This window comes from Plutella xylostella, chromosome 12 (assembly GCF_932276165.1).
Source record: "Plutella xylostella chromosome 12, ilPluXylo3.1, whole genome shotgun sequence".
NCBI classification, from domain to species: Eukaryota; Metazoa; Arthropoda; class Insecta; order Lepidoptera; family Plutellidae; genus Plutella; species Plutella xylostella.
This window is the reverse complement of record NC_063992.1, coordinates 117,335-140,008: the sequence shown is the minus strand read 5'-3', so window position 1 is coordinate 140,008 and position 22,674 is coordinate 117,335. Positions and strand designations below refer to the sequence as shown.

General features: G+C 41.6%; 1 protein-coding gene across 8 annotated transcripts in view; it reads left to right on the top strand.

The window, feature by feature from the left end:
* Nucleotides 1–22,674, top strand: part of LOC119693961 (protein nubbin) — a 125,058-nt gene that overhangs the window by 90,243 nt on the left and 12,141 nt on the right. For 5 of the 8 annotated variants that reach the window (XM_048624800.1, XM_048624799.1, XM_038119026.2 and 2 more), the window contains one exon: nt 9,955–10,005. The exons of the other annotated variants lie outside the window; for them this stretch is intronic. In XM_048624800.1, the coding sequence (XP_048480757.1) occupies nt 9,955–10,005 (51 nt within the window). The remainder of the gene's footprint in view (nt 1–9,954; nt 10,006–22,674) is intronic. 8 annotated transcript variants of the gene reach the window in all.

Here is a 22,674-nt window from a genome sequence, read left to right as displayed (position 1 = left end):
GTAATAGCATGGGGATGTGTGGAGTGTGCGCCGCGCAGCGTCGGCCGAGGAGCAAAAACTACCTGAGGCTGAGTGAGATAACTTCACCTGTATTTTTTGCGCTTTGCGAGAATTAATGCATTCTAATTTCTATTTCAACGATTATCAGCAAAAACTTGGAAACTTACAACGTAAGATTAAATCTTGGGTCTTAATGTTTTTGTGCTGATACAGTTGTTTGTACTAAAATTTATGCAAATTTACTCGCATTTTATTCAATTTGCATGCAGTCATTGTCAGTTGGTTTCATATATGGAGTGATTCGTTTCTGTTATTTAAATTAGCATACAAATGTGGTGTCATAGACAGGCAGCAGCGGCGGCGGCGGTGGCGGCCGCTGGTCGACTCACTGACTCTTGCGCTTCTTTCACCAGGAGCTCGCTTACAAATTGACAGAGTATGCTAATGTTTGCAGTTTACTGCGAGGGGCCGCGCCCGCGGCCGTCGCTCACTCAGTACAACACTTTATTATAACAACTAATTATTAAAATTATAATTCTCATATCACACGAATAAATCTGTTTCCTTCATTATTGTTATAAAGAACGTACCTATGAGTTACGGAAAAAACTGACGTTTAATATGTTAATGTTGCGTAATGTATGCGCGGCGCCGGCGGAAGCCTGAGTAATGTTCCATCTTGGTTCATTTACTGGGCCCATCCCGCGGGTCTAGCGCACAGCACACGCTGCGCCCGCCGCGCCCCCCGCGCCCGCAGCCCAGCAGCGGCCGCGCCCGGACCGCGCTGCTGCCCGCGCGCTGCCCACACGTATGCAGAATGCATTGTAGTGGCCGGGTAGAACGCGACGCACGCGACAAGGCATACAGAACTCTAGTGACCAGGCCCGAGGGGCTAGTTCAGCGCAGCGGGCCCCGCCAGGTAGCGGCGGAGGTCTATGATCGATGGATCTAGTCAACGAACTGACAATCCAAGTTTTTGTGCTCTTCGGCAGATAATAGGCCCAAAATATCGTTAAATTTTACCTTTTTTGTCAGTTTTTGCTCAGAATTGCAAAAAGTGCTATTTTTTTGCGTGTCTCAAACTTTCTGTGTTATCAGATGCCAAATGCATTAATGTGAAAAGGTTTCTCGAACACTTAGATATTAGCTATGTTTAAAAAATAGAATAATGATTGCGATAATGTAGTGACGATGATGACAGTTCATGCAGGGGACGGTCACAGCCAGCGCGGGGTGCGTGCGTCCTCGCCGAGCGGACCCGAGCTCTCTGTAGCTGAAGTCTACATGATGCTATCCGTACCTTGGAATATGCCCGAGGCAATCAGTACTGGTGCTAACCTGACTGGATAATCATTAAATAAAGTACGGTGATACCCCCTAGACCAGATTAAATGACTGTCAACGATACGCTAAGAGAAGTGAAAAGATCTACTACATCCTCTTAGTATTGTATTGATGGATTGAGGCAATACATAGTCCCTGGTGAAGCGAGCAGTGTGTAGCGAGGGCGGCAGGTCCTGCACGGGTCTCACCACTAGGTATGATCTATTTATAGTCCTGCGCAGGACCCGTTAGTCGGTCGATTAACGAGCCCCGCTAATGCGAGGGGTCGCAGTGGTGTAAAGGTCAGCTCGCTCCAGTTCCCGGTCCCGTTAGCCCCCACCTCCCCCGTGCACTTGACATTATAGTTTTTGCGCTAATTGTGTGAGCTGGTGACGCGGGTGAATAATGCCAGTCGAGTGTGGGCAGAGGGCGCCGCCATTCATCGCGCTGCCATGGACTCAGGTGAGAACCGCTTCATCTGCACCAGGCCGCTGCTGCAGCGCGGTCCCCGCCGCCAGCCGCCCCCCGCACCCCGCATCCCGCACCCCGTCACCTCCCGCCAGCACAGTCATTCCTCATCCTCCCTCCATCTCATCAGAACCTACTAAGCTGCGGTCACCACTACTCTTCCTATTCCATGTTTCTTCTACATTTCATAATGCTTTTCTATTTTATAAGCTAACTTTGTTGTTCAGCTCGTGTCATATTTTGGTTGTTGCGTTTTTGTCCTACTTAGTGTTAATAATGCTAGCAATTTTTTACTAACCATCTTTTTAAATTCTTTATTTTTATTAAGTTAGGGCTCATAAAACTGTTAGCAGCCGTCGTGGACAATCGCATCTGTACCTAACTGTTTTAGGAAGATGTTTGGGGAAAGCGTTGTAAAATAACGGACACTTAAAAAAAACATCGGAGTCTCGGCTCGTGACAAAAAGAAAGCAGCTTTCTAATTTATTGCCTCCGACTAAAACACACAAAAAGTACAAGACAAATGAAAATTGCACAACGACCCTCCCCGCGCCCCGCGCCCGCCCCCGCCCTCGCCCGCTGCTCCGAGCCGCAATTATACCCAAATCATTACTATTGTTTTGTTCCTTTTTACTTAATAATAACGGTCAAATTTATTTAAATCTGTAAAAGCTAAACCTATTTTTAAAATATTTATTTTATTTTACAACTTCACATATTCACAATACTTTCTTTCCGTGAATTCATAACTGTCCGAGTGGGTTCCGTTCTTTGCACTACAGCGACGTAGCTAGGTAGGTAGTTACTGAATATTTTATTGCGTGTGAAGTATTGTAAATCGCTCGGCGCCTGAAGAGGGATCGGGGACACTTTAAGCGCACTAAAACGCCTATAAAAGTTTAAAGGGGTTTAAACACATCGCGCGGCGCCCCCTGAAGGCTGTCCAGAGTCGGCGCGGGGGCGCGGGGGCGGGGGCGGGGGCGCCAACCCGGGGGCGCGCCGCGGAGAGGGCGCCGTGACCTTTCCCGGCAGCTGCGACCCGCGGGTGAAGGCTATCACTGCAATTACCGCATGCTAATGGCGGACACAAATGTCAACAGTAACTGTTACGTGTCCGTCCGGCGCGGTAACGGGACCTGCAACAGCCATTCATGCCATGTCCTCTACTAACTGCCGTTGGGCTCCATTTGTCGCACATTCGCGAGCTAATTTGTAAAAGATAATAATATTAAAAAATAATAATGTTTCATAGACTTTCAATTTATAATTTGCAATTTCTACAACTAGATTAATTAATACAAGTTTGATTCTAAATCATTGAAAACTGATGCCGATCTTACTAACGGTACTTGCATTTATTTCTGACACATAAAAAAAAGTTTATCAAAATGGAATGAAAATATAACGGCGTTTCCCGTCTTGTAAACTATCTACGAAATGGGCATTTGACATTTTCTGTTCCACTGTCGCAACGAGTTTTTTTAGTAAACCTTGTATTGAATTCTGTATTTTGACTGGTATTTAAAATAGCCATTGTCACTTTGGAATAGAGTAGCAATCTAATGGTATAGTTTTTTTTAAGGCGATCCAATAATTTACTAACATACCTAGTTTCATAGTTTTGGATAAATTTACGATATAACATATTCGTGAATTCCAATAATTTTCTGGGCCCGATATGGCTATTGACATCTATAAAATTTGCCTTCGACTTCGGGCCCTGAAGATTAGTATGTCAGTGTGATATTGTAATCTGGTGCTACCTGCGGCGGCGGCGGTGGCGGTAATCGAACACGGCCATATACAATTTGTGCAACGAGGTATCGACGCATCACGCTCGCGGCCGCGCGTTGTTATTATGCGTGTGATTCCGCAGCCATTACCCAGCAGGCTCCAGCACTACTGCCCCCGCCGCCGCCGCCGCCGCCGCCCGGTCACGTGCCGCCGCCGAACGAACTCAATTTCAAATCCAAATTATGAATGCACGTTCTATTCTTGTACACCAGTTAGTAAACACGCCCGATGAGACGGTGTAGCGGGACTTTACGTTACACCCGCGAGGGCGAGTGCTGCACCTGCATGCACACACACACACACACACACACACACACACACACACACACACATACACACACACATACACACTCGCGCGCGGGTCAAGGTCGGGGTCGTTGCCAGCGCGGCTCTGGATCAGTCATCGCAGGTCACGCACCGCACCGAACATATTGACATTCACAATAGCTGCACTTTTATGAAATTAACAAAAGTTTATTTATTGCAAGTTAGTGAATGTGCATACCTAAACCGCAATTAAGATGAGTGTTTAATTTGAGTTAATCATGTGAGTTGCAAGATGCTGAACTTCGCCGCAGCTTGCGCCCGCACCTTGCGCGCGCGCAGGCGGCGGCGACACCGACGTCTCTTCCTCAGGCCTTCACCTTTTTATGTAGCCTGGGTAGTGTCCTACTGCTGGACAAAGGCATCACCTATCAACAACCATTATTTTATAATAACAATGATTAAATGTTACTTGGTCTCCTTATCCCGGTGAGACACCGGCGGCGGCGACACACAGTCAGAGTGCGTCCGGAACTTTCATTACAATAGGTCGCAGCGCCACTAGTAAGGCCCACTGCATCTTCAAACATTTTCATATTGTATTAGCATAGATACACAAATACATTGCGAGAATCACAGTGACAAAATTATCACTTTATTAATTGAGATTAGGTGTTTAGTTGTGTTAGTTGTGAGATTAAATTTTAGAGCCATTACATCCCATCCTAAACTTTACTATGATTATAACTTATAACATTCATAATATAGATGCGTCCAAGTTTGGTGAGTTAGTTTCCAGAGTGACTTGAATGCAGAGCTAATATTTTTTTTAATGTTGGTTAATAAATTATGAGTAATGAATATTATCTTCATCAAAGTTTACCTTGTTCCGTCGTTACGAGTATCAAGCAAGTACGGATTATGTACATATTCATTATTAACTTAATATTCTGATGCATTGCATTATTTTAAATTTGATGTTAATACATTTGCTTACTTTGCCAACTGCATTCGTTTTAAATGTTAATGTGTGTGTTACTGTAATATGGAATGTAAGACTAACACTTTATTCATGTTTTATATTATCCGTCGTAATCCTCTTATCGTTTTACTGTTTGAGTTAGGTTTCTTAAACTTTATGGATATATTATTCAGTCTAAGTGCAGAATGAAGTACGCATGCTGTAAATGATTGACAGTGAACTCTGCGCCCGCGCCGCGACACCGCGCTCCGCCGCTACACTCCGGCACCATTCATTAATATTCATTTCACTCGTAAAACTTATTTTTATAAAGCAGTTCATCATTTGACGTCATGTGAATGGATGAACTAATTATCTAGCGTCAAAACTTTGTGGTATTCTAATTATAATTGTTTATGTAATTGCTAAAATATTATAATGAGTTGTTACAAAATCTGAGTGCGGCGTCCCACTTCCATGCGAAGGTCTAATTATAGCGGATAATGTAAGCTTCTATTAAATGCTATTATAGAATACCAAATATTATTAAAAATATGCTTATGAAGTTGTAAATCACGCGGCAGTCCGCCCTCCCCGCGCCGGACTTCATTACAGAACTTATTCATCATTATAATTATTAAACGAACTCCTTCTAAAAACGGACTATTTTAAATGTAGTTATTTGAGCTATAAATGTTAGTATAAATAGGCTGCAATAGGTCGTGCGTGCTGGCCGTGTGATTAGCGCGTTAAATCAAGTGCAGTAATGCGGACGAGCGTGGGTCGCGGTCGCCATCCTGTGCCGCCGCCACTGTGCCGTCACTGTGCCGTCACTGTGCCGTGTTCCGTCACTATGCCGTGTGCCGGCCGATAGTGTGCCAGCACTTGACTAAATAGAATCCTCCCTCAGTGGCTGCCCCGTGCATGAGGAGGTCGCCGAGTGCCTCCACAGGCCGCACTTATTCCGCTTATCTGAATTTTAAATTAACTCCCTCGTTCCTTGCGGGGGCGGGGCGGGGGGCGCGGGGGCTGCGATTTCACGCGTACTCTCACACGAATTATCCAATTTGCCGTCCGTCGCCGCGCCGCGTACATGCAGGGTTGTAGATAAACCACGGTCGATAAAGCTTGCTCTGCTTAGTGCATGGTGGAAGCCCGAGAGAAGCCGCCGCCGCCGGCCGCCGCTGGCTGGTCATCCGCGATGGCGTACTCACCAATCTCATCTATTGTAAATGTAATCTTAATAAAAGACTATCATTAAATAATTCAATCACAGAACTTTTAGTATGGATTTAATAGCCTTGACAGAAAAACATTATTTTAATTTCAAAACAATTAATGTAAATCTCCAAAAACTACTAACTAATTCTGACAGTAGGAGTGTTCAGTTGTTCACTACACACGTGAGATGTAGGTGTTCCTCCGACGCTACGAGTCGACGGCGGAGGCGGAGGCGGCGGCGGCCGTGCGTGCGCATTATGCACATGGCTCACTACTCACTGCCTAATTTTAAAACACTTTCCAAGTGATTGTGGTATTTTCCACAGATCATTATTATACTTGAAACATTCGAATTTAAAGTTCACTGTATCTTTCCGCTTTAGTTTCTGTTTCTGCAAATAATAATAACAATAATAAATTTCTTTATTTCACAAAAAGTTTTCATCTCTCTGATATTAACATTAGGTAGTAAAGTATACTAGGTTACCTGATCAGAATAGGATACTAAGTTACATGAAGAGATTATGATTATATTAAGTGGCTTGTTGTGTTCCTAGGCAGGTTAAATACCTACAGCAATAAGACTCCAGTGCGATGATGGTGATACCACAACCTAAATCAATTTTTTTCAAAGATTACACGTGTCATGTTAATCAATGTTCGTTTAAAGCCGAGCTTATTGTTTGTTTGTGGATATTTTATTGAACGCTGACATTTTGTCGGCTCGTCATTACCCGCTACAAGGAAATCTAATGACTACTTTATATGTAAAGGTCAACCGAAATTAGATTAGTTTTGTTTCGTGTTCGGCTTCCACTCGTGCTGACTAGCGTCGACCACTACAGTGTATGTGTGTGTGTGTGTGTGTGTGTGTAGTGCAGTAACTCATTAGCCACCATGAGTCGGGGACTCTTTATACTTGTATCAATAAAGAAGTTGATTCGGCAGTGAGTGTCGGCCGCGTCTCTCAGCGCTACACACGACCAGCCGCTTTCAAATGCACATCTTTTGTCTTCATCATATGACTCAATTTCTATAGTCCTATAGCCGGCTTCTGTTCACTGCGGCTGGTGCAGCAAGCCCCCGCCCCCCCGCCGCCCCCCGCGCCCGCCTCTAATGATGTGCCTCTCGAGGCGATCATATTCATGAATATACAAACGATTCCATGATTAAAATCAATTATCTCGCGCAGAAAAATGTGATTAATTGTACCAATTAGGTGTATCTGTGGCCTTTATTCGATAGTTTGGAGATGCGAGCTGGCCCGGGGACTGCGGGACCGTCGGACAAAGCCGAGGAGCCGCGGCTTTCCCGGCTACTCACTACAAGCTCATGCCGGCTGAGCCCATTATATTACAAGATACATACATCAACATGTTGCTCGACTATTCCGCTCTGTTTTTGTAAAGTTCCGCTAATCTACATGAAACGTTGTTATTGTTGTATGTACTTTACTTAATACTAGTTAAGTTTTTTGTGCTTCCGCTTATGTAGAGCTCGGCTTATTCCATTAAAAGTTAAAACAAAACCTGTTAAAACCTTAAATTCATTTAGCTTTAATATTACATTACACTTACATATTTTGTATAATCTTACGTTAAGTGTGTCGGATGGGCTCGCTCCCCACATTTGAATAAATCACACGCGCATCATGACATTATGCCGTCTCATTACGCCGCACAATGAAGCTGTTACCGGCGCTAACGACGCGACACCTTTGAATATCCATTTTTATTTACAAATTGTCACTTAATGATATTATTTGGTGATCCTCGCTCCGCTCGTATAATGTGACATGATTGCCGGCGGCGGAGCGGCGCGGGGCTCCACTAACTAGCACCATGCTCACTGCACTGCTCTATCATTGCGCTCTCTTATTAACCAAATAAAATAAGCAATAACTTTTATGATCTAGCCGGACTCACAGGAACGCACGCGGCATTAACACTCTTGTTTAGATTTGAATAATTATGTTTGTTTGTTTCCACTTCAGTGTGACGGTTACCGAAATAGATTTACGGTTATTCAATTTTTAGGTTGAAACCGTCAAGTTGTAAGCAAATAATAGAATTAATTAATTATAATGAAGTATAAATTATAATGGTGTGCGTGAGTAATTAATTTATATATAATTATAATAATTAGATGTTCGCATTACCGCACTCAGCCGCTGTGACCGCGGTGTCATTCACACACTCTCACACACACACTCACACACACACACGAGATCTGAACATGGAGCAGTCATCATAGTCGATGCTGTAAACTAATTTGTAGCTATAGGTATTTATTATACCTTATATTATTTATGTTATATAGGTAAGTAAGTACTTAATTTTTACAGTTCCTAAAAAACATAAAACATTCTTAGAGATGTGTTTTTTTAAATAAAGGAGCGAAATAGGAGGATATCTACTATTTCGCATGTTGATACCATCGCATCTCTATTCTCCGAATACATTTGACGTGATGAATGTTAAGTTCCCAGAATCTGAAGTGATCTAGCAAGAATGTTGTGTTTCAAAAATCTACATAAACATAAGGCGCGGCGGCGCGGGCCCAGGTTTCACCGCGAGAGTGACAATGCGCGCGCACTGATCAATATTCATCCGAGATTAGCACTCGTCGAGGTATAGGAGGCACACCCACACACACACACACACACGCACACACCCACACACACATGCGCGTCGCGTGAGGATCTGCTGCGGGATCTCGTCCACGATATGGCATCTAAAGGTCCGCGGTCCACCTGTCTGTTTTAATTTAAAACTGCTTATTTCGCTTCAAATGGCAACACAACTTGTCTTTAATTGGAGTTATGTTTTGGACTTCCAATAAGACCTTTGTAATAATTTCGACGCCTCTAAAATATTTCTTATTTGAAAGCATTAACATTTGCAATGAAATAATACTAATAAAAAATATATTAGATAAAACTTTAAAATTGAATGCCCATTTCTATATAAAAGAGTTAAACGGGCGCGCGCACTTTCATTTAAATATTATAATAATTAGTAATTAGTGACGGCTCGGTTTCCCGCAGTGATTGAGTGGGTTTAATCACGAAGCGATATTCAGAACGAAAATATTAATATTCAGCCCAAGGTGGATGCAATTACCACGATGACTAAGTTTTTCCACGAATTCATGCACACACTGAACCAGAGGTTACTCGTGGCAAGCGGCGGGTTTCTAGTTTCTATTTCTAGTTTCCGACTGGGGATTTTAGTCAAAACATTAATCTTATTAGTATTAGGATTTAGCTTACAAGGTAAAATCCAATTAACATTAAACTAATGCACAGCAAAGCATGGCTAATTAAATTATTTATTTCTGCTACAAAAAATATGTAATATAATGTTTGTAAGTCGGCAGTCAAAAGTCAATGGTTCCGTACATCAGACAATAGTGCCTGATCAGCGGTGCTCGTTATCAAGTTATCAGCTACGAGCACGCAGTGGGCAGTCCCCGGCTGCATCACTGCTGATCGCTCTGATCTGTTTGTGCTTCTCAAAGACTGCTCAATTATTTCTAGTCGGGCCGATTCGGTTTGGCATTCCGTTCTTATTCGATATGATATTGTTGGTATGAATACCGCTATTTATTTATGAAAACACAAAACAATCTAATAGGTACGTTTTAATTTCTAATGTGATGTTTTTTTCCTCCGAATCCATCCATGATTTCCCATATTATTGTCTTGTATTTGCGTTTTCTCGCTATAAATAAGCTCTAAAATTTTAATCTAATGTATTCCCCTCTACAACGACCTCCCTTGTTTTTGTTTCTTATAAGAATCACATAAATTATTAATTAAATCATTTTGTCACGATAACTATTTCCATATTACGTATATTTGTTGATTTATTGATTGAAATATAGATACCTCTACCGAATACTGACCGTGGTCGTTGTTGCAGGTGAGTGCGAGGACTCCTACGCGCTGCACCGCGCGCTCTCACAGCGGCACGGTATGTACACACACGCTCACACACACACACGCACACACACACACACGCACACACACACACACAGCTAGCTGCAGCATCAGGCCAGGTCCGATGCACGGGAGACGCTCAGGTTTATTCTTCAGGTCTATTATGTCTCGGTGCTTTACTCGTATTTTGTAATTAGTAGTGAATCGGTGACAATTATCTCATAGCCGCACTCATTCAGCTGAGGGTTTCCGTACGTCTGTTCATTACACAGATATCCAGCAAGTACCCACTTATCACGGCGGCTCATCTACATAAACAATGACTACGCGCAATTTAGAAAAAAAAACTCGCACACAAATGTTTTCTAGATGAATATTAAAATTAAAAGAATCTTTGTTGACAATGGCGCAAGTATGTAATTAGTAGTTCTCGAGCTGCTTCTTCCCGCAGTCGGTACGAACACATAGACGCGGCTAATTATTTTGATTACAAACTATTGTTAGATACTCGTGTCGATGAAAACAACTAATTTGAATGTAATCGTCTTCTGCGTACTGTTTGGTAGCCATTAGCACCGAGCGATGAATACACGCTTCTATACGATATAATACACTAACATGAACTACATCAAGAAAATTTTAATTATGAATAACTATTTTTGCTTAGGTCTACCTATTTTCTGCCAAGAAAAATGCACATGCGTCTCATAATTATTGTGCAAACATTATTAGTCACATTGAACAATGTTGAACTACATAATTTGGAAGAATTGCAATTACTAACAAAACATGCTATACATATAATTTATAATTAAGTGTACCTACTTGTACCTAATAATTAGAATAAGGACAAGCTTTTGTCAGAATCCCTAGGCTAGGAATCACAATAAGCTCATCTTACAATAAGTAGTGATAGTGATCCGGAGAGCGGCGGGTTGCGCCATTTTTATACCGAGCCGATGTACCGGCGCACGCGCGGGGGCACTGACCCGCCGAGATTCATAAATTGAGATAACAAATTAAAGCTCCCCCCCCCCCCCCTCCTGCACCCCCGCTGACGCTGCGTCATTCCACTGATTTAATCATCGGAGTCGATATCATCCTTTATATTCCTTTCAAGAAAGAATTCACTATTATAGGTAGGTACATGCTATGAATTGAACCTACGACCTTTAGCTGATAGGAACCGGCGCGGCGGCTGAGTGCAGTGTATTCGGCGACAGGTGACGTGTGGTCAGCGCCCGGCGCGGTCAGTGGGCGAGGTCTCGTCCTGCCGTTTGAGAGGTTGCCGTTGTTTCAAACCCTGTGCCAATTAATTATTTTCAATTATGGAGTTTAAGTTCTATAATTACTCGTATAACACGCGTGCTTTTACGGTCAATAAATTAAGTAAAAAGAGAAAATCTCGTTATAAATCCTGTACATTTGTTGATCATATAATATGTCTACTGAAAGTGTATTTAACGGTACTTAATCCAAAATGCTGATACCAAAATAATCATACATAATTATTCATATTTTTTCAATATAGGTACTCATTTATTTCAAGGAACAACAGAATCATTAAATTTATAATACAGACATAGGTTTATAGTTAAAATATTATATTATGGCATTTACATAAATCTTATACTCACAAAATATATAATAGTAATTCTAATCCGGTCACCAAAATATCAAATATTGTCAGTTCAATTGTAAATCTCATCATTTAAATTGATAAATTGTAGAAGCGTGCGCGGTTAAGCGTTTAACGATAGTTTAAAAGCGTTTCAGCCGCTCACACTGACACAAATGGCATATGTACAATGTACATAATGATTTTAAATGAGTTGTGCATGTGTGAGTGCAACCCTTCACCCCTGCGGATCAGCAATGGCTCTACATCTCATTACTGCTATTATTATTATTCCATGCATATACGATGTGCTCGGGGCCACTATCAAAGAGTAGGGCGCAATTGAAATTGGCCGACCTTAGGAAAGTGAAACAACTTTTATCTTTACATAGGTATAATATAAATACGGAAAAGTTATTTCTGTACCTTTAGGATTTCCGGCGGGAATAACAGGTCAAAATTAGCATTCTGGAATCAGGGATAATGAATCATTATAGAGATATCCGTTTTTTGGGTTCCGTTCCGTACCTCAAAAGATAAAAACCGGCCAAGTGCGAGTCGGGCTCGCGCACAAAGGGTTCCGTAGCAGCAAATATAATATTACAGTTAAATCAACCTATCTCAAAAACTATAAGAGATACTTTGATCAAACCAAAAATCGTTGAAAGAGTTAATTAGCATGCATCACCTCTATTTTTTTTAGAATTTTATACCCCGTAGTTATAAAAATAGAGGGGGGGGGACATACTATTTACGACTTTGAGAGCTGATATCTCAAAAACCGTTCACTTTAAGAAAAATGTTTTTTAGAAAACTTTATATCATTTTAAAAGACCTTTCCATTGATACCCCACACGGGTATGTACATCGAAAAAAAAAATTTCATCCCTCAGTTACAAGTATGGGGGGCCCCACCCCCAATTCTTTTTTTTACTATTTAGTGTCATATTTTTGTAGCGGTTCATACAACACATATTCCCATCAAATTTCATCACTGTAGTACTTATAGTTTCCGAGTAAATCGGCTGTGACAGACGGACAGACGGACAGACGGACAGACGGACATGACGAAACTATAAGGGTTCCGTTTTTGCCATTTTGGCTACGGAACCCTAATAAAAGGAAACAGCTAACGAAACCCTGAGTGCGCGAGCCCAATTTGCAAATGGCCGTTTTTTTTTAAATTCCTTCAATAGTTCTTGAGTTTATTTACTAGAACAACACAAATCTTTCCTCATTAGTCTGTATATAAACAGTAGGGCCCGGTATGTACTGTATAAAATAATTGTTGTTTAGGAGTAATTTGATGGTTTTTTTCAGTATAACCTTTTTATTGCCCGTGAGTGTATTTATCAAATCATCCTCGTAAATTATTTAATAAATTTTATGTGGCTTTCAACGATGTTTTTTTTTAAATTGAAACGATAGGAAAAGATAATAATAAGTAAGATATCATAATATGAACCTCATCAAATGTAGTGGGTAATGGCAAGTAATGTGGACATACCTACACTAGGACTGTAATATCAAGATTTCAATTTAAAGCATTACACAAATCTCTTCATAGAACTATTAAAAAAAAACAGTATCCTGTTACCTTGAACATGGTAAAAAGTGTCCATAAACATGTAAGTGTTACAAAAACACCTGCGTGTTCGAGGTTTCTCTGAAGGGTCATATCAGAAATTAGTTTGTTCATCATAAACTTACCTTACTGACATAGCTTAAATAAAATCAGTAAGCTGTGGAGGCACTCGGCGGAGGTAAACGTGGGACGCCCTCGAGCCCGCTCTAGACAGAGTACACTGACGACCTTACAGTCAGTAGTGATGACAATCTTGTGGCGCTCCCTAGGGGAGGCCTATGTCCAGCAGAGGAGGGTCCCGGACAGATGATGGTACTCGGACATAAATCTGCAGCCCCGGCGGGGCTCCCCGCGGTTGTTTCAGCAACAAATGAACGCCATTAGCGCGCCGTGTGCGGCCGCGGCGGCCACAAAGAAAGGAATATCTTCATAAATCGATATTTCCTCCGCTAATAAAGCGATATTAATTATCTAGTATTCAAATCTCGAGCGCGCTCGTGACCGCCCCCCCCCCCCCCCGGGGCCCGCTGCCCCCGCGCCCCACCCCCGGGTCGCTGACCGCCGCGCCGACCTCGCCGGAGGCTCGGGACCGCACTACTTGCTTCAGTTATTCTAATTATCACTGCATGCATATGAGTGCGACACACGCACCCCGCTCCTCGCTGAAACACACCTTGTCCCCATTGTCTAAGGTGTGATATGCGCTGGCGCTGCCACGCTGCAATTCTGCATATTTATCAGCGACATCTGAGCGACATAATTGCTATATTATTGTCACAGCGCGGGAGGGCCGCGTGTAGATGCGGTCAGTTCCGCGCTCGCCGGTGGCCCTTGCGTTGTAGGTAATATGGCACATATTCAGCCTCGGCACCTCACAAGCTTGTGTATTTGATAGCGGTTTTGCGAAACAATTACTATCGTCAGTGACAACTTTAATGACAGTCAGCGAGACGTGACGCCTGCACAAGTGCACTATTAAATCATACTCCTGATATTTGTGAGCTCCCAGGAACACACTTCCCTACGCACCAACTGTATCTCTACACCTTCATTGCATAGGTACATGCTATTTGCATGAGAGAAAGCTTCCTAGTGTTACCTACCAATTTAAAAGGAACTGTTTTCTAATTCGGTGTATTGTGTATACTGTGGACTGTGGGAAAATATATAAATAATATCAATAAAATAGCAAATTTTATTGCTATATCGAAACTGGACCGCCGATAGTTTCGTAATATATTATAATGTGAAGCAAACGCTAATCAATTAGTGAAAGTTTCCACGCCACGACACGTCGCCTCACTGGAGGGTTATACTTATACTTGACAAAAACTTATTAAGGAGAGCCGTTCATTCGTTTCGTTTAACAAATACATTGTACATATTAGAGTGTCCAGTGCTCTGAAACTACGTTGTTCCTTAGCTAGAGTGGCCCCTGTGGCACAACGAAGAATATGCTGTCGAGATCATAAGCACCATCGGGCTTACATCAACATTATAAAATAAAGAAATTCCGTTATTCAGGCGCTGATTGATATGAAATATGAATATAATGAGTGCGGCAGATCGCAGCTGGGGCGGGGCGGCTCCGGTTACAGGAAGCGCCACGCTCACTCATACACCGTTGTTCTTACTCAATAATACTCGATATATTATGCATTGTATTTGTTTCCAAATCAATATTATTCAAATTTGTCTTAAATTAAAGGAGTAATTACAACTTAACACTCATTTATCAGTCCCTATCTGTAGAGGCAAAGAGTGAAACTTTTTAGTGTATAAAAACTATGTGATAATTAGAGTCATAAAATTTTGTGTGTTAGGTAGGTACTAGGTTTAAACGCTGCAGTGATATATAGATATATTCTTTATTTGTACACAGAAACTGGAAACATTTATGGATCTTATTGCTACAAAGGTACAAAAGACGGTCTTATTTTTTTTTTTATTTTTATTTATTAATTTAAGGACCACATAAAAGATAGTTACATTAACACATTTGATAACATTTGAGTGAAATACAGGACATATGCACTTCTAAATAAAAATGTAGCCACAGCATGTGTAACATTAAAGAGCGTTACCTAACTAAAAATAATAACTTAAATATAAAATAAGTATACAGATCACAAAATATTTGAATACATTAAAAGTAATGTGTGTGAGCAATTGTCACATGGGCATGAGAACTATATGAGATATGAGTTAGTTTTTTTTTTTTAATATAAATTATATAGATTATATATATTATTTATTTATCATGAGCACAGTTGGATAATTTTGAGTAGGTGGATAGTAGTGTGGTAAATGTCGATGCTATGTTTTAAAGTATTATATAAAGCCATAATTCGGTTAATGGGGGCATGGTCTCCAACGTTTGTTCTACATATGGGCAGTGTAAACGGAGCATCTCTTATAGCTGAGACTTTGGGGACATTTAGAGATATCCTCTGTAATAGTTCGGGACAATCAATGATACCGTGCATCAGCTTGAAAACGAAAATTAGGTCTGCGCGAACACGCCTAGTCTTCAATGATTCCATTCTAAAGTGATTAAGCCGAGCTGAATAGGATCGAAGAGATTTGCATAAGTTTTGAGAATAAGATAGGTGATACAGGATCTTATCACTTAAGCTACTTCTATCTGACAATTCTGACATCCTTTGGGTCCCGAAATATTATCATGTCACCGCTGATAACTGGATACGACAGTACTATGTCTGTGTTGGTACAAGTTGTGACTGTTTATGGTATAAAAATAATTAGTTTAAAGTAAAAATCCATCCAACCCAACGGACAATCACAGTGGGTTCTTAAATTAGATTCCCGCTCATCCGTGGGCACGGGCTACTCGCCGCCGCCGCCGCCGCCGCCGCCGCCGCTCTGTCCGTAAATACGATGAATGTACGTCGTTGAATGTGAAGTGCGGGCGGCGCGAGGTGGACACATTGTGCCGCGAGTGGCAAATCTCGTTACGTGAATATGCACTCCAATCTCGCCGGAATCGAGTTTGTGTCCCCCCCCTCCCCCGGCCTGAGGGGCCGCGAGATGTTGATGGATTATTTGTGAAGTGGCCGGTCGCCTTTGAAATCTTTCACGCGTTAAAACGGAGGTAATCCCTCCGCCCGCGCGCGGAGGAGCCGGCCGCGGCGCCCGGAGCCGCCGCCGCCGCCGCCGCCGCCGCCCCGGAGCGCCCGGGACACGCCGCGACAGATGTCGTCGTGTCGCGACAACAACAACCCTTCAGGCGCAAATTGCAACGGTTCCTACATGTGTAACGTATTACATTTATTGGCGAAAAAAATAACATAAAACTCCTGAGAAATCCCCGTCGCAAGCTGCGACGTCGTTTTTACATTTTTTACCTTAAAAAATGTGTGTCAGAGGGGAGGCCCTTCCGCGCCCCCCGCGCCCCCCGCGCCCCGCTGAGACGCGAAATCTCTTTTTTAGCGCAAAAACTCGGGATTCAACAATGGGTGACCCATTTCCCGGCCGTGGGAAGGAATAACGACTGCCGTCTCCGCTAAAAGCTTCCAATTTTTGTAATAAAAAATGCATTACCCCACATTTTTTAAAAATTGACGAGAAAAAATCCGCGGCGAATGCATTGTTCGACGGATATTGAAATTTCAAACTCGGAAGGGTGAGATTTATGTTAAAAATAACGGTTTTTATCAAAAAACAGCGGAATCAGCTGCATTTGTGTAAGATGTGATGCACAATTGCTCGTTAGCGCCGCCACCGCCGCTGCTCCCGTGACCGGGTCACGCCAGACACTCTCATTTCGGCACATATCACACACGTATGTGTATGATTTTTGCCAAATTAGTTAAGATGGTATTTTTGGATGAATAATGTTTTATCCTTACCAAATGATATTTTGTTTCATCTATTGGCTTTAAATTATAAAAAAAAAACTCAATAAAAGTACAAAAAAATACCTAATTAAGAATCCGCCTTCATATTATTACGAGTATGGATACTTTACATAAAATTTTGTACCTTAGAAAATAATCATTTCATAATCCATAAATAACTACCTATATCTTTTTTTATTTTACATAGAGATTTCTCTTTATTTGTACACCAAGAAATAATAACAGATTTTACATAACAATTTAATTAGGGTACATAAGGGCGGTCTTATCGCTTAAAGCGATCACTTCTAGACAACCATTTGATGGATGGACTAAAAAAGTTTTAAATACGGTAGTACGGTACCTACCTACCTACCTACCTTTGATTACATTATGTATGTATTTAAGTATTTATTATTAAACATGAATGTTTACTACATTTTGTACACCTTCCTCATTTATTATTTAAGGCCCGGGTCTCCTATTTACTCCGTAGGTCACGTCAAGTGTCACCGCCGTAGGCCACGTCACGATACTCATAACATCTACGCGCCAACGTCGGCGTGTGAGGGAGACCGCGTCAGTACATTTCTATAGTGAGCATTGTGACGCGGCCTACGGCGTGACGCTGGACGCGAACTACGGCGTAAATAGGAGACCAAGGCCTTAGTCTCTCCTCCACCCAAAGGTTGCCTGGAAGAGCTCGCTTTTAGCGATAAGGCCGCCTATTGCGTTATATTGTAAATTGTTATTTGCGTAAATAATTTTTAAGTCAATAAAGTAGTATTCTATTCTATTCTACGGTACAGTGTACTAACTAAACATACAGTTCGATTAATACATACATAGTTCAGTTAATACGGTGGATTTAATGTAGTGTTCCTTCGGTATACCTAAAGGAACATTCTCATAAAGCAAGTGCTGGTGCTGGCCGAATTTTTAAGGAAGATCATTCCACAAAGTGATTGTACGAAATATTTCCATTTTGTGTTATCAATCCTTTAATTATACACATACCGTATTATCTGTAATATTTTTGTATTTAAACATTTACCTCGCTATGACATTACACATATTATTATTTGTAAATACAATAATATTAGATAGTCAGTCATCTAATCAATACACCGCAGTCCATCTATAGACTCATGAAAATAAAGACTGCGATTTTGCAAAGACTTAATATCATTGTCAGTTGTATACTCAAAGTTACAAAACCTCAACATGCATAAAATCAAATAACGATGGTTAATTTGTACTTACAGGGCAATTTTTTGCTGAGGTAAAGGCAAAACCATCTCTTAAATAAATAATTAGTTAGGATCAATTTACGTTTTGATGACTTTATTTATTTAGATGGACTGTAACTACTCTTGACAGTCTTCAGGAATAAAAGGATTTCGCTGCTAAATTTCAATACATATAGGACCTCGATGTTTGCATTAACTCTATTTTTGTTCTGTAACAAATACTATAGAACTATAGAATATAATGTTGGTACAATGCTCCCCGCCCCGCCCCGCGCCCCGCTACCTGCGCGGGACTACAACGGAAATCTCATAAAAAACTGCCGCAATCTGTTCCGCGCGAGATGAAAAGTGAAACGACAAGGGCAAGGGTGACGCGCGCGAAGGGTTAGCCGTGCGCGTGTGTGCGTGCGTGTGCATGTGTGTGTGTGTGTGTGTGTGTGCGTGTGCGCCAGCGCACGTGCCCGGTACATGGCAGATGCCGCCAGTAACTAAACGCTGGTTAAATAATACCATCAGTGGGAGAGTCACTGATGAAAATTGAAACCGTTTCATTCTCAATATGCGTTGCGTCATTTGGCTCCTGCCAGTGTGGATAGGACGAACAGATAATGCCATTGTTCCTTGACACCTTGATATTTAATTTTACTGAAATCCCTTGATGTATGATTATAATTTTTCAGACATGTCGGCCATTACTAAAACATACTTTTATTTTAAACGCAGCATTTTTTTCTATTAGTTATTTATTTATAATCATGCGTTTCTTCTGGCAGCGTTGTGTAACGTAATTTTTGATTCAAATGTTTAAGTATTTTTTTTTTTCTGATTTTGCTAACCCATTTTAGGGCTATAGTGTAGAACCTTAGTTAGAGGAAGGCAGCTATTGTCCGTTGTATGAGTGTAAGAGGGCATTCCGTCGCTGGAGCGAGGGCCGCGGCGGTCGCTGTCCGCGCCAGGCGCCCTGTCCGCGCTTTCCGCTCTTTGATCGCTGCTCGAGGGCAGCACACACACACACACACACACATACAAATAGGGTCATCTATACATGGGAAGATACATTTTAAACAGTTATCGGTATTTTAAGACCGAAACCTTATAAGATGCAAAGCGAGCTATGGAGCGATAGGTGGTAGTAGAGAGAGTGTAGAGAGCGATGCTGATTCAGTGTTGTAAGCGATACAACACTGAATCAGCATCGCGCGATAGCGATATAACTACCTATATTTGTGAGTATCTATGTTTGTTACTTCTTCACGTCAAAATGGCTGAATGAATTTTAATTTCAGACAGAGTTAGCTGACACCCTGGATTAACACATTTATCGCGGAATACTCACGGGAAAACATTTTAAGGCGAAGCGAAGCTCACGGGAACACCTAGTGTCTTTATAATGTTTGATAGGCCTTAACAATGGTAAGGCTTAACCTATTTCAACTGTATTTTACTGGTATTTGATGAGCTTGTTATTTACACGAATTTTAATTCAAATCGTGTAATGCATGTATGTTATATAAGATACAAGGCCCATGGCGGTCCCGGGGTAGTCTATACATAATGCGGTCGTTACAATTTAAAACGCTGTAAAATTTAATCGGATTTTCAATAAGAATAAAGCGACGGTCCATTTAAAAGTAAACGGTCGGCGCTCACATAAATCTATTAGTTATCGGAACATTAATAAAGCTTCAATAAATCACTGGCGAGACGCCATTAGAGGTGATCAAAGCAACGAGATGTTTATTCGGTTCATATAGAGTGGGATCGCGTAAAGGGTTGCCCCCCCCTGCCCGCAGGACCCCCACCCGCCCCGCGCGGCGCGTGCCCGCTGACGACACATGAATGGATTTAAATCTAAACTAATTCACATTTCACTGTGATCTCGGCGTCCTCCCGGCAGACTACTGGGTCTGCGACCATTAAGCCTGCTTGATAATGCGTTCTTTAAACTACCCAGCTTTCAATTACTTTTTAGGGCTCCGTGCCGCAGTACGAAAAAAAAATACTTTTTGGATCACTTTGCTATCATACGCTTTATCTCAAGAATGCGAAGATACAACTGTTTAATTGTTTATTATATGTATTTATTTCAACATTAATTTACTGCCGTACCTAAGTGTAATCTTCATGTAGTAATTATTAATTCCAACATCCTGCCTTGGACCACTTTATAAGGACCACTTATAATATTGTCAACAAAATGTGCAGCAATAGACGAAGGTACATTTGTTATTTAAACATTGACCTACACCCGGTCCGGGCCGTAGACTGTGCTAGCCGTGGGCCGGCGGGAGCTGAAGTGAACAGTCGCGAGTGTGATCAGCGAGCGTCCCGCGGGAGGGCGTCCCACGGGATGTCCGCGATGGCATACGGCTGGACCAGCGAGTGCGTGCATGTGTGTGTGTGTGTGTGTGTGGCTGCTGAATATTAGATGAAGCTTGTTTGCGCCGCCGGGCCGCTGTTTGCGCGGGAGGAAAATTAATAATAACTTGGGCGGGACTCGTTTGTTTTAGTTTCAATTTTATTGTGACCCCTTTTTATTTTACTTTTGTATGTTTTGTTTAGGTAGTCCTTTTGTTAGCCATTCCAATAGATATCGGAACTCAAAACGGAAATGTACATTAATAAGTGTTGAACGATCGATTCCTTACTGATTATGTTTATAAAAGAAGCAAAAAAAGCTATTAGACTGACGCCTGCTGGTCGTTTTAATAATATTATGTGAGGATATTAATACATCGTCGATCTGCAAACATCTATTACTCACTGGCGGAGGGTCATGTAGATGTCCCCGCTCGTGTCATCATTCATCATGTGCCTTTAATTTAAAACTGTCGTTTCGTAATGTGTACCCTTTACTTAACCCTTCCCCTGCCCCGCGCCCGCGCCCCGCGCGCGCCCCGCCGTCGCCCGCTTCACATATACAAATCAGATCGTTTTTTACCGTCGCCGCTTCATTTCCATACTCGGCGCGGGGCGCGGTCCGCCAATCACGGCGCGGCACGCACACACGCGCGCCAGGTATATGCAAATGTGTCGTCTGTACATGCGCTATGTGGCTAGAGCCGCCTCGCTGCTGCGCCACTCATGAGATACCCACTTTTCAAGCTACGATAGAAATATATTAGGAATAGATATTACTCCGTGTCAAGTTTACAGAACCGCTTTTGTCTCTACACTTTTGGCATTAACTTATGAATAGGTACTACTCTACCGGTGTAGACGAATTATCTATGTTCTAAATAAAAGTATACATTTTTTGAGGATATCTAACAGTTCTTTTCATTCTTATTTTTTACAATTTTATATCACTGCACATGTACCTACTGTTAACGACTGATACGTAGTTGCGTAATGCGTTCCCTTATAAGTAACTTTAACAATGTTGTAGGTTTTAGTAGCCATAGATATTCTATGTTTAACTACATAACTATGTAGTAAAAATATTAGGTACTGTAAAAGTATAATGTACCAAAACAGAGAGGTAGGTAAGTTTAGTGGAAGAGGTAGCTATTACTCGCTATTAGTAAGTAATCGTAACATCGTAAGGTGGCGACGTCAGTGCTCGTGTGGACGCTACAAGTGTTGAGGCAGGTCAGTACAAACACACACACATACACACACTCGCTATGCACGTGTGTATGTGTGCGTGTATTGATTAGCGCCCCCCGCCCCCACTCCGCGCGCCCCCTAATGAACCCACTACAGCCACCTACATCTACATCTCCACACATGACACTCGTAGGAGATTTCACTACGAGTGTCGTACTTGCTGTCTCTAGAAACAAAAAATGATATTAAGTATTATGAAGTATTACGAAATTTACTTGGTTTGCAATAGAAATTTGCTTCCTTTCATGACTTGCCGTTTGAACTCGTATGAAAATAAATTAGTTATTTTTTATGAAAAGAATTAGAGACACATTGACGCTGAAACATACGCCATGTTTCAGCGTCAATGTGTCTCTAATTCTAAGCTACAGGCAGACACACAAATGTAGACGAAAACAAACATTACACACGTAAAACTTTCTCAGATTACTCGTCTTTTCATTTATATAGACAGCAACAAAGCATAACCGTTAATTTTTGGAAAAAAAAGAATAATGCCAAATAAAACCCCGTGTAATGTTCGCTTTCTGAAGAGCTTATTTAGCTCAAGTGGCGTGCGCTGCGCCGCTCGCACCTATAGCGATGTGTACGATGTTCGGATTCTTATTCAATGATTTATTAAATCACAGAACATACAAGTAATTATATTCCTAGTCCTTTTAACGGCAATAAATTTGAAATGTGTAAGTACTGATGTGTACAAATTATCTTAAATGAAAGTGGCAAGTTTATACAAAGACAACGTGATTTTGTCTTAAAAAATATTATAATCACTAGCAGTGAA